Here is a 13,268-nt window from a genome sequence, read left to right as displayed (position 1 = left end):
TTTTGTACACTGAAATACTCGATATTTTCCCGCTGAAAAATCTTGTACGAACAGCTTTTTTGCATGAACAGCTACGTTGACCGCATCTGAGTCCATTCAGAGCAGAAAAAGTATGATTCAGTGACCATTAATGTGCAAATTGGATATGTTGATTCACCATGGATGTGCTGTGTTTTACCAAACAGCTTCAGGAGAAAAGGAAATATCAAGTGTGCGTTCATCACGGTGGTAAAACATTATAGACTTACCTTTTACCAAATGGACTTCTAAGAAGGCAGCCTTACTACACTTAGTAGTAGTGCGCCATACGTCTTGTTGAAGTATTGACTCTACTCCTGGAGGCTCGATGATTTAAGTCTGGATTCAACCTCAGGCGTCGTCCAATCAGCAAGTGTTCTTAAATAGCTGATGACGTAATCTTAAACGTCAACTTCAATGATTGACCATCTAATCGTCATTTACACTCGGTGTGTAATGCGTGTACACAAAAGGATAGCACTTGGCTTCTTCAATAAATGATATATCCAACCGAATAGACTGATCCTAGCTATAATTCCCTGTTTGCTATCGTGCACGTAAACTTCCATGAATAAATTATAATAATGTATGTCATAAAAGGTCAATGTTGCCATGACAGAAAGATCTCAATGACCCCTTTACATATAATATAATAATAATATTATAATAATAACTTTATTACAACTTTAACTATGTTACCAGATACAGTATAATACGATAAAATATAAAGAAAAAGAATACTTGTACAGACCACAAAAAAAGTAGTTTCACAATGTGAAAATCAACACAGCATATTGGTTATACAGATAGTGATGAGCCTCTGAGGCCAGATGTAATCAGAAGGCCTGAAAGGTAGTAAATGTATATTTACTATATACAATTAAAGGACAACAAACAACTTCAAAAGCTGTGGGGGGGGGGGTTTCTGAGAAAGGTGCCAACGCGTTGTTATGTCGCTATTAATCTGTGGACTCCAAGAAAACTTATAAAACCCGTTATTATGAAAATAGACAAAGCTCAAGTACAAAATGTTAATACCAGAAACAATCTCCCTTCATCGGCTTCCTATGCCAGTAGAATCGGTCAGTACAATACGCAAGCCAGGCCGGAAGTTCATATTCAAATCCATTGATGAGATTGATCATGCTTCTTTAGATTCGTTTTTCAATCCCGTTGTAAGTTTTCAGTAAATTGTCATAAAAGGTCACATCAGAATTATCTCTTGAATATGGATTAGAAGGGAATGATTGTTGTGTTGTGTTGTGTTGTGTTGTGTTGTGTTGTGTTGTGTTGTGTTGTGCTGTGCTGTGCTGTGCTGTGCTGTGCTGTGCTGTGTTGTGTTGTGTTGTGTTCTTTCCTCTTGTATTTCCAGGAAAATATAATTAGATTATCATTTCACTTTCTGTAGGAAAAAAACAGGCGTGAAGAATAATAATAGTATAGATTGTTTTCTTTTTTAAGACAATGGCAGCAACTGTTTTAGTAAAACATTTTTTTTTCTCTAGCTGAAGACTGTTGGTATGTCTTGTACTTTCGCCAAAAAATTAATTTTTTGATGCATGCTTATAAGCCATGTTTTGAATATGAAAAAAGTGTAGTTTTTGACCAAAAATCACACCTATTTAGCCCTAATTTGCATATCAACAAGGGCATGACCTTGTCGTGAACAATTCTTCATCTAGACACCCCTAGGAACACCCTCTGAGATCTCAGACCAATCTGCTCAGTACTTTTTGTATTTAACAAAAGAATTACATTTTTGGACCCAAATCACACACCTCTGGAGCAATCATTTTAATTTTGAAGTTTCCTGCTGACTAGACACCCAAAGTCACATCCCACCAAATAGTAATGAAATCGTTTGGTGGTTTTTGACTTTTTGATTAATCTATAGTGGGTTATACAATCAGATCTGACTCTGAATCTGAATCCAAAAAATAAATTACAGTCCGGCCCGGCCTTGTCCTGCAATCAGTGCCAGCCCAACCATGTTAGTTTTGTCGTGGCTCTAATAACAAATCTCATGCTCATTTTTAAAACTATTTTTCAAATAATCTAAAACATTTTCATGATTGTTGAGAATGAATGAAATATTATCGATACTTAAGTACGTTTACGGGTAACTCACCATCTCTGATAGCAATAAAGTCCAAGTTTATTGAAAAAAGAAGTGCTGCGTATACTTACACTATGAAGTCATGCATGCCGCCATCTTGTTACAAGAACTTCTTCAAATCCAAGTATCAATCCAAGTCGTCGCCCAGACTCTCGCCGTTGAGGGCATGAATTTGGGTAACCGAGACTAGTGGGAAATCCAATATCGCGACTTGAATGGCCTCCGACTGGCGACCCAGGAAACGTGTTACAACCAGCACACAAATAAATATTTTTTTTTAAAAACATACACAAAGACAACTATACATTCATACACAAGTTCTCTTCTTCCACTTTTGATTGAGAAAGAGACATGTTTTGAACAAATCACTTGTCTTTCTTCAGTGTCTAACTGGATCTGACAGAATGAGCCAAATTTACTGAAGGTGTAGATTGGTGGAACGTCATATTTTCCTACATAGGTTGTTGACTGTGATGTACATATGGCGGGGTACATGGCCACCAATAGTCTTCTTTTAACCACGTTTTACTCCCTGTCGATGATCTTGATTTTGAAGAAAACATGATAACAAGACTATTTGAGGCCATGTATATGATTTCATGCTTTGTGAAATATACAATTATTTTTGCCAACATCAGTATTTCTATATTAATATTGAACAACCTCTTTCATCTTTTTTGTACAAGTTAAGTCAAAAGACGATATGGTTACCGATTGTTTATTGTTTTTTTATTGTTTAATTATAATTTTAGTAATGATAGAACAAAGTGGAAGAGATATTCAGAACATTGGAACATCACAGACTAAGAAATAAAAGAAGACACTAAATCCTTCAAGACAGAGCAGAGGATCTACAAAAGACATGTAGCGATACTGACGGGAAATCAATTCTTTGTATGAGAGTAGCCACAGTACTCAACAAATAAAAAGGAAATCAAACTTAGATATGTTGATGAAAGTTGAAACAATTGAATGTAGGGTAGTATTACGTACTCTACTTAGAAACATGCTGAGGCCTGTCACTAGTTTGTGTCACGTGATCTTCTTCGATTTTCGAAAACCTTTAATGATACACATAACCCCTTTTTCAACTCTAGTTAGCGGTTGAAATAACTTACGTTACATCATTATTATTATCATTATTATTATCATAGAGCAATTGAACAGTTTATAATAACTACTATACCTACAACAAAAGAGTGTTTCCTTCGTTTGGAATCATGTTTGTATTAGTTCCAAACTCAGAGCGTGAATAATTTATCAAGTATATATCGGCTATTAAAATCACATAGCTTTCTTCAGCTGTTATTGTATACACATCAATAACGTAAACTTGTCAAATGACCGCGGGAGGGCATTGTATACTACCAATCTTTCCATCACGGGCTTTTCACCATCTGGTGTGTGTGTGTGTGTGTGTGTGTGTGTGTGTGTGTGTGTGTGTGTGTGTGTGTGTGTGTGTGTGTGTGTGTGTGTGTGTGCGTGTGTGTGCGTGTGTGTGTGTGTGTGTGTGTGTGCGTGCGTGCGTGCGTGCGAGCGAGAGAGCGAGTGAACGAGCGAACGAGTCAGTCAGTCAGTCAGTCAGTCAGTGAGACTGGCAGACCGACTGGTTGGCTTGGTGGATGACTGGTGTACTGATTGGTAATTGAATTGGAATACACGATTAAAATTGGCAACTCTGACAAAATTAGCTATTACAATCTAGAGCTGGAAAGCCGGTCAGGGTAAATTTCCCGCTTTTATACGATTCTTCTTGGCCTTCCTCTAGCAGGTTATGAAGGAAACACTTCTCCAGTGATATTGGATGCCAGTGTAGCACTGAACACTGAAACGTGTCTTGGTAGTAGTGGCAAGACGATGTTTTAGACTGGGGATATAACATTCCATATACGTCAACTTCTTTGCATATGTTTAACATTACAAGAAGGGCTGGAAGAAAAAAAGAAGAAATTTTGTACATTTACTCTTATTAGGCGACCTTCAATACATTTCAATCAATCAATCAATCAATCAATCAATCAATCAATCAATCAATCAATCAATCAATCAATCAATCAATCAGTCAATCAATCAATCAATCAATCAATCAATCAATCAATTCGGTGAACAAATAAATCTCCAGTATTGATTTGAAACAATCCAGACTGGAAGCTTGGCGAATATGCAGTGGCAAAGAGTTCCGTAGTTTGGGGGGTGACATATGAGAATGAACGACCTCCATCAGTGATTTGTCTGTAATTTGTTCTTGTAAGCAGATTGTTGTTTGTAGAACATAGAGTGAAACTCGGCGTGTATGGATGGAGGAGATCACAAATGTGATCTGGCGTTAAACCATGAAGAGCTTATGTGTCAACAGTAAATACTTTTAATCAATCCAGAAACGAATCGAACTGGTAACCAATGCAGGCTGATGAGAAATGGAGCACGTTGTACTGGATTTATGGTGGTGTCAGGGTGTCCGTATAATAATGCATTACTGTAGTCAAGCTCCAGTGGCTGATAGGATTGCGTGGATTCTGGTACAACAACGTCACCGGTGATGTATTGCCTTATAGATGTAATGTGACGAAGATATGTGTAGATTTAAATGCTGGTTTTAAGTCTGTGTTGTTTCTCGAGGAATGGGATTGATTCCGGAATTATTCATATAGCACATTTATTTTATCTTACACTTCATTTACCTACAATGCATTTAATTATGAGGCAGTCAATAGCCAAGCGAATGTGCCTAACTATCTCTGTATAAGTTAAAATGTAGGTAATATAGTCATACAATTGCACAATAGTGTATTGAGAGTAAAATTAGGGTATTGAAGACTTGAAGACAATTTTCAAGTACTCTAGGGCACAGGCAACTAACTAGTTGTGTTTGTTGTATGTGTATAGGACTTTCAATAAATTGTATGGTTTTAAATTTCATGCCATTAAATGGCATCTACATGTCCTTATTTTCTTTTTCAAAAGTGCTTACTGTTTGAAGGGGACAGCCCCTTTCACAACCTCCCACCTAGCTATTATGGGGGATGTTGTGTTTGCCCAGAATCAAGATCGAAAGAGTAAGCCTATTTCCGGGACAGGTTACACCCCAATATACTATATAGACCTTTTCGCAAAGCCCACATCTATTTGTAAAGGAATCTCTCATTGTTATGTATGGACGCTGAAGTTGAGTTCCACTAGTACTGTAGTGTACCATACTGTACATATCTGAAGTGGAGCTGGAGGGACTGTATAATTGCACATTAAAATATGAGTAGCCAGGAAGGGGGGCTACGAAAATTCTTGGGTTCATTTCGGGGGCCATGACATTTTTTGAGAGCGCAAAGGGGGCTGCGAAAATATTTTTGACCAAAATAATTTCTCCCCAGGCGCCTCTCCGTAAATTCTGACCTGAGCCTAACCCCAATGCAGTGTACAATTTATGATATATAAATATTAAATATTTAATTTCATTTTATTGTATTTAATCAGTCTTCAAATAGAGGTGTGACGTCACACTGTCTAGTGCAGTAAATTACATAAGAAGCTCACCTGTAAAACCTGATGACAATGGATGATGCAAGTTTTTAGTCTTATGACAATATTCCTGCATGATATGCCATGTTTTCCAGTTTGAATTAGGGTTGATGATGTACATAGGATTTGTTGGGTGGTACTCTTTCCATAACATGAAACTGGCAAAGAAATTTGGAGCACTGGAAAATTTTTGATACCACTGTAGAGTTAAGAGAAAACGACAACAGTACAATTAATACTATACAATTCTGAAAAGCGGTGCATTTCAAAAACAATTTTAACAAGTGCACACACACACACATGTATACACACAAACAAACACACAAATGCACACACACACACACACACACACACACACACACACACACACAGAGGTACACACACGCACAAACACAAACACACATACACATACATACACACACACACATACATACATACATACATACATACATACATACATACATACATACATACATACACACACGCACACACGCACGCACGCACACACACACACGCGAGCGCACGCATGCATGCATGCACAGACAGACACATACGCACAGACACACACACACACACACACAGACACACACACACACACACACACACACACACACACACACACTTGTACATTTGATAAATATTAATATAAATTAAGTGAAATAATGTGAATTACCCTTAACAAGTTTCCATTGTAGGGTCCACCTTTCCAAGCAAAATGTGTAACATTGCCCTCGTAAGTTTCTTTCAGGCTCTGAAATGCTCCCCTTTCCAATAGTAGATTGTTGGCCAGATGAAAAGTAGTTTTCCCGCCAACTATCTCTTCATATGTGTTAATTGGAGCAATGTTCATTCGCATAACAGCATCATGTCCATCTGGAAAACGACACAGTTTTAAATTAATTAGCAATCGAAGAAACCATGGAAGTATTACCCACCGTTATACTTCCATGTTCAAACTAAACGTTTATACATTTACATTGTAAGGATGGTGTAAATGTATATAGTTAATGAATACCTAAATAATCTTTGACAACTATTTATTGAACTAACCTTGTCTAATATGGTTTCTGACATGTGACGTTATTGCATTTAATTGGCTGATCAGGATTCTGACGTGTGACGATATTGCCTTTAATTGGCTGATCAGGATTCTGATGTGTGACGTTATTGCATTTAATTGGCTGATCAGGATTCTGACGTGTGACGTTTTTGCATTTAATTGGCTGATCAGGATTCTGACTTGTGACGTTATTGCATTTAATTGGCTGATAAGGATTCTGACGTTTGGCGTTAATGAATTTAATTGGCGGATAAGGATTTGAACCTTCGACTACTACCCAGAGGGGCTGATATAAAAGCGAAAGGGACTTTTCTCATCGATCAGTGAGTTTTAGTCACACACTATACTTTGATGAAATGTATACTTGTACTCACCGATATCCGTGCCAAGTTTGAACTTTCCTAAAAACTCTGCAGTTCCAACGACAGCACATCGTTCATAAGGTGTATGATAAATATTCAACAACTGTGACTTTTGGAAATATTTTCCGTAACCAATTTCTTTGAATGGTGTCGTATCTTGGGTGAGTATCTCTAGAGGGGCTTCGCTTTTCATTCTGCACAAAAGCTGCTTCCCCCTCTTACCATCATCAGTAAAATTATCAGGAAAATTAAGAGGTGGAACACCAAATGTATTTGTTGCTATCGTTATTAAGCTATCGTTGAACTGTGCTTGGTATTCTTCTAGAAATGCCTTTACTTTTGGGTCGGATATTTTTGGTAAACGTCTGAAGTCTTTCACTGTGCTATTCGTACTTTTCCTGTCAAACTGTTCAATATTCTTAAATGGAGAGTTTGTGTCCTCTTTTGAACTGTTTTTTGACTCTTCAATTTTGTCGCTTTGAATTATTGGAGATGCATTTTTTGTTCCATTCTTAACCTCGTTCGCGGTGACATTTTCTTCTTTATCCTTAACCCCATTCTTGTTATTTGTATTGTTCTTATTCACATTGTTGCTACCTTGTGTATACTTCTTGACTTCGATATGGTCTGTGTTTTGTTTGTGGCGGTAACTCCTATATCTTAATAATAATCTCGTTTGTGTTGTATCATATTCAAAGACAGTAACGATTACCATTAACACACCACTCAACAGAATCAATGGCAGCAGAACTTGTGGAGACAAAATACGTCTTCTCGTCACATTCTTCATAATTATTTTATAAGTTTTTCAAGTTTGGCTAAATCATAACCATAAAGGCACCACTTTACATATCTAGCGGTAAAGTCAGCAACGTTCAAGTTGACAAAGTATGTCAACTTAAGCTGGTGAAACGTTTCCCTTAACTAATAACAACCGTTGTATTGGACGTGAAACAAGCCCTATTTATTACGGGTTTACATATTACTCTTTCTCTACAGTACATGTTCATGTGACTAAGCGTTTTCTTTGTCCATATTCCTACAGAAAAAAACAAGAAAGTAAATATTTACTTTGATATCTGTGGTATAAATAACAAACATTTTCGAATAACCCGGTATATAAGACCACCACTGTTTCGCCATGCATAGTCTATGATATTACAGGAATGTAAGCCATAAATTGCACCCAACTACTCATGGCCTTGGTATTTGCATATTATCAAAACACAGAACATGATCGCGATATATCCATAACCAGAAGAATGAATTGCAGATATCATACTTTTCCCATTTGTACATTTGAGATATCCAAAGTAATTTCTTACTTTTATTTTTACGTTTGGTATCTGTGACAACTAGCAGTCATTTACCTGCTACCAAGTCCTGATTGCAGATGGAGTAAGTCGGGACTCGGCTCTGACACTGCCCCGACTCTAGAGAAGGAAAGGGACAGTGTCAGTTATCAAGTCACGTTTACCCAGTATGCAAGCCGGACTACGCACAACATACAGTTGCTGACCGACAGTCATACGTTTGTTTTCACATATGGCAGTTTATTGCCGAAAATAGATCAATACTTTCCATTGCTTGCCAAAAAGAACTAGAGACACGCCCTTCCGAGGCTCACACAATGAGACCAGGTTAGTCTTAATGTCAAATCATTGTTGAGGTATACCGTTAAACGTCCATATGGTCAAATCAATTGGACATGATTAGGTGCAATATTACCATTGCAGGAGTTATATAAATAAATACTCGAATCAGTTCATTTTTATTTTCAAAACGGCAACAAATACTCCAAATACTCCATAAATTAAAGTCTAAAAAGTACAAAGAGCACTAGTAAAGAACCGATCGACCTCGCGTGTTTCCAAAAGCTAGAGTGGAAATTGGAATCGGAATGTACACAATTGTAAATCAATACGGTGACGGATCAACTCGTCCCAATTTCAACTCGTCCCATTTCAACTCGTCCCACTCAACTCGTCCAATTTTCAACTCGCCCCAATTTCAACTCGCCCCATTTTCAACTCGCCCCAACTCTTTGCAATATAATTTACCTGTGCATATATGAAATCGAAGCTAGTAGTACTCAGTTTGGAGGGTCTGTGGTATCTCGTATTCCACTAATGAAGTACCACTTGCGCTGTAAACACATACTACAATACTTAGTTGCGTTAACTAGGGAGAGGAGACACGTCTCCAAAACCCGTACGCGCGGAAGTCGTAAGCGTGTCAGTCACTAATATTCTCCCTGGTTATTATCATTATTATTTCTTATTTGGGTTGTAAACATTAAGTCCTAATGTGAAAAGTGATATTCCATGACTGAGGAAATTTAAAGTTGTTGTGCTAGTATAAGATCTAGATCTACCAAACACTTAGCCAAAACCCACACCACTTTCTGCTACGAAATGTTACATTTGCTACGCTTCGACTGGTTACGTAGGTAAAATCATGTAAATGTTTCGGTCTCCGTACTTCGAGTCCATGTATCGTTTAGATTTATAAACGTTTCCTAGTGTTGTTGGGGCGAGTTGAAAATGGGACGAGTTAAAAATGGGGCGAGTTGAAAATGGGGCGAGTTGAAATTGGGGCGAGTTGAAATGGGACGAGTTGGAAATGGGACGAAGTGAATCGCAATTGTATAATACGTCCATGGTCTCAAGTAACCAACACAAAGATGCGTGTCTAAGAAGGGCAGCGAGACCATGGACGTTGGAGAGAGACTTACCAAACGTATCTTCTCATGATGGCCACGTACCTCAGGTTTTAACTTGTACCTTTATGCCTCTACGAACCCATACGACGAGTGGTGTACAACAACTCCATGTTGCTTGTCAGGACGTGAGTAGGTTCAAACAGACAGTTCGTTACGTAATACACACAAAGGTGTACATACATTAAAAGTAGTCTTTGATTGTTATGTGTACAGCGTATTTTCATTTGGGGTTACATGTAAAATGAGGTTATGTATCGCGTTGTAGGTATATCCTATCAGAGACTAAGCGAGGATTTAAGAAAGCGAATGGATGGATGGGTGGGTGGATATATGGAGGGAGGGGAAAAGGGGGGAGGGAAGTGGGGGATGGTGATGGAGAAATTCATCAGTTACACTATCCAAACTGATCTTTCAATTTTACAAAAATGACACACTCCAAGGTCTATTCATGTGCTCATACACATTTGCGTATAAATTGCACTAAGGGGTGTGCCATTTGATATCGGGGGGGGGGGGGCTTGGAAGATTTGGGGGGGGAGATGTCAAATGGAGTTACTTGAAAAAAAAATCCGTATGTAAGTTGGTGATGGAAAAAAGGACGTAGCATTACTGCTAGGAAAAAAATCTTGACATGGATATGATGCACAAGTTCGAGTGTACTGCTCAACCTGCTAGTACCTCTCCAACCAGGACACTTGTCAAATTATGACAAACTGTTTCAAACACATGTCAGGGACCTGTCAGTTTCGTTAGCCTGTGGTACATATATATTTGTTCTTGTCTCTGTTTCTTTCAGAATTTTTTAACCATTACTTCATGTAAGAGTTCAAACACAACTATAATAAAATTATACATATAATACATGTATTACCTAGATACCATAATAGTTACAGAACATGTCATGTAATTATATGGCTGTTTCACAATCAGTGCTCCAGTTGTCTTGCACCGTGACTTTGGGGCAAAAGTGAACTTAAAGGTTTCGTAACGGTAATCTTCATAGATAATTCATAAAAGAAATTAGTCTAAATTGTTCTAGTCTCTTCAGTATGAACTCGTCAGAAGGGATTAATATACTTTCTATTTCGGACACTACATGTATCAACACTACAAATCAGATTCAAGTTTCTATTATACACTAGGTATGACCACCTAAATTTCTCTAACATTCCAGTGACTTTACTATACATGCGATATTAATGCCCCTATACCAATGTTATGTGCCCACATTTATGTGACTTGGGAAACTCATTTAAAAACTTAAGCTTGGAAATATTACCCCAGAGGCCATGAATAACCTAAAAATTGCCTATTAGAAACAAAAAACTCCAGATCTGCCAGGGGGAAAACCCCTAGAACTCCCTCACCCCAGATGTCACTCATGTATTAAACAAACAATGAGATTCACCAAAATTGGCTTTGAGAGTAAATAACTTCCAAAGCTTCTGGGGAATGCCCACGAGGACCCCCACCATATACATACATACATACATACATACATACATACATACATACACATACATACATACATACATACATACATACATACATACATACATACATACATACATACATACATACATACATACATTGTTTTCATATGTAGGTGAGTACACCGAACGAATTGATATTTCAAAGAGACATAATAGTTACTGTGTATTTATAGACGTTGTCGAACTGTCCAGCGTCTATCATTTAATCACTTAAAAATACAATTAATAATGCCAAATTAAAAGAGATATTAGAAATACATGGACACTTTAGGATCCCCAAGAAGCAACCACAGTGAAAATTGACAAAATATTTTTCAAACCGATGTCCGTTTTAGGGCTTCGACAAGCAAATATTTTAGTTTTGATTGATGTATTTTTTAAGAGCTAGTAAAATAAGCAAATGTTTGTTCAGACTGAAATACATTTTTTTAATTACTATTTCAAAGATGAATCTCTACGAATTGAAAGAAATAATTATTAAATCCAGGCCAAACATTTAGTGTATTTTATTATTAAATCCAGCCAAACATTTTAGTGTATTTTATGTATTAGCTGTTAAACCTAAATTGGCTTTATTCAGTGCTATCAAGTTTCTTCTGTACAATCACCACTTACAGTTGGGAATATCTACACACTTAGTTGTAAGTGAATGGAATATACGTTACAGTCATCTGAATTTCTTCGTAGATTTAAACCCATTATAGTAATTTCTGATCCGTATCTCATCCATATGCCCTGCATTCTCATTCCAATGTTATACGTTGAACCGAATCCTTTTACATTTAAATTTTGTTCTTGGAAAGTTCATCATACATCGGTTGGTTCGATTCTATGATCTCCAAGACCTCTTTCGGAAGTTCAACCTCTTTGAATGAAGATGAGCGAAGGGCATCCTGTGGTTCTTCAAAACACGAACTTCCAATTGCCCTTGCGAAGTAGTCAACGTAGGGTTTCTCCAGAAACTTTGGAAACCAATAACTCGTATTTCCAGGCGTCCAGTTGAGCATAGATTCGTGGAAAGGCAACCCTGTCGCATTGCAATACTTTTGTATTACTTTCCGAGGCGAACGAAGTAAGTCATCAGAATCAATAACGATTGGTTTTTGCTGTAATGTTTCCGTTACATATATATACAGGTCCCACATTGGTTTCATTGACATGTATTCGAGTTGTCCAAGACTCTTCACGTCTGGATTTATTTTGGGCAATGTTTTCAACCCCTTCAAATATTGGGAGATTGCCGCGGATTTAGGATCTCTGATCAAAAAGGTGTGAAGATATTTATTCGGTAGTTTATCCATATTACCGCGAAGAGTAGTAGGCATATCTTTGGCAAATACGGCAATTTTTCCCGGAAAATCAGCTTCAAGGGAACATTTAACATCAGCAAGGGTATAACCATTTACTGTATCCAATGAACAGGGAAATCTTCGTTCTTCTCCATAGATATCAGCAACGACGAAGGGTTCATGAAAAATCTGAAACGAGGACACTGAAGCTATCGACATTTCGAAAACCGTTGATCTTGAACTTACTTGGCACCACAGCATAACGCGAGTCTTTGGTTGTTGTTGTAATTCATTCATACTTGTATGAGGCAACTGATATGAGAAAGAAAAAAAACCTCATTAGATAACCTTCAGTAATTACAAGGCGGGGGGGGGTCAGGTGGAGGATCAAGCCCGATCTGTGGCAGAAAATGTTACCCTCCTCCGAGTCTGTTTTGCTAAAAAGCGACCCTCCCTCAATTTCTTTTCTCTAAAACATTGCTCTCCCCTTGTTTAAATATTTCAAAGAAAAATAATTCACAATGGCTCAAACCCCCACCCCCACCCCCCACAGTAAGAGAATTTGTTTTTATCTTTGAACCGTTGACCTCGCCCCTAACTGCACATGGGTTGAAGAAAAAGAAAGCCTAACGATGGGTCATAAACAACGTCGGAACATGTCAAGGTCATCACGATAAATATGTCCTGTCACA

General features: G+C 37.7%; 2 protein-coding genes across 2 annotated transcripts in view; both read right to left on the bottom strand.

The window, feature by feature from the left end:
* The window catches only part of LOC144442668 (gamma-aminobutyric acid type B receptor subunit 2-like), a 29,111-nt gene extending 21,249 nt beyond the window's left edge, over positions 1 to 7,862 (bottom strand). The window contains exons 1-3 of the mRNA XM_078132046.1: positions 7,085 to 7,862; positions 6,324 to 6,523; positions 5,666 to 5,849 (exon numbers count right to left, since the gene is read on the bottom strand). Of these exons, the coding sequence (XP_077988172.1) occupies positions 5,666 to 5,849; positions 6,324 to 6,523; positions 7,085 to 7,862 (1,162 nt within the window). The remainder of the gene's footprint in view (positions 1 to 5,665; positions 5,850 to 6,323; positions 6,524 to 7,084) is intronic.
* A 4,207-nt stretch (positions 7,863 to 12,069) lies between these two features.
* Positions 12,070 to 12,795, bottom strand: LOC144442667 (uncharacterized). Its single transcript, XM_078132045.1, has one exon. It carries the CDS (start codon positions 12,793 to 12,795, stop codon positions 12,070 to 12,072), a length of 726 nt encoding a protein of 241 aa, XP_077988171.1.
* Between the last annotated feature and the right edge of the window lie 473 nt (positions 12,796 to 13,268).

The sequence above is a fragment of the Glandiceps talaboti genome, chromosome 11 (genome assembly GCF_964340395.1).
Source record: "Glandiceps talaboti chromosome 11, keGlaTala1.1, whole genome shotgun sequence".
NCBI lineage: Eukaryota > Metazoa > Hemichordata > Enteropneusta > Spengelidae > Glandiceps > Glandiceps talaboti.
The sequence above is the reverse complement of the archived record's forward strand: the minus strand, read 5'-3'. Positions and strand labels throughout refer to the sequence as shown.

Coding starts and splice junctions, on each gene's coding strand:
- LOC144442667 (XM_078132045.1), bottom strand. CDS start 12,795: ATGTCGATAGCTTCAGTGTCCTCGTTTCAGATTTTTCATGAACCCTTC.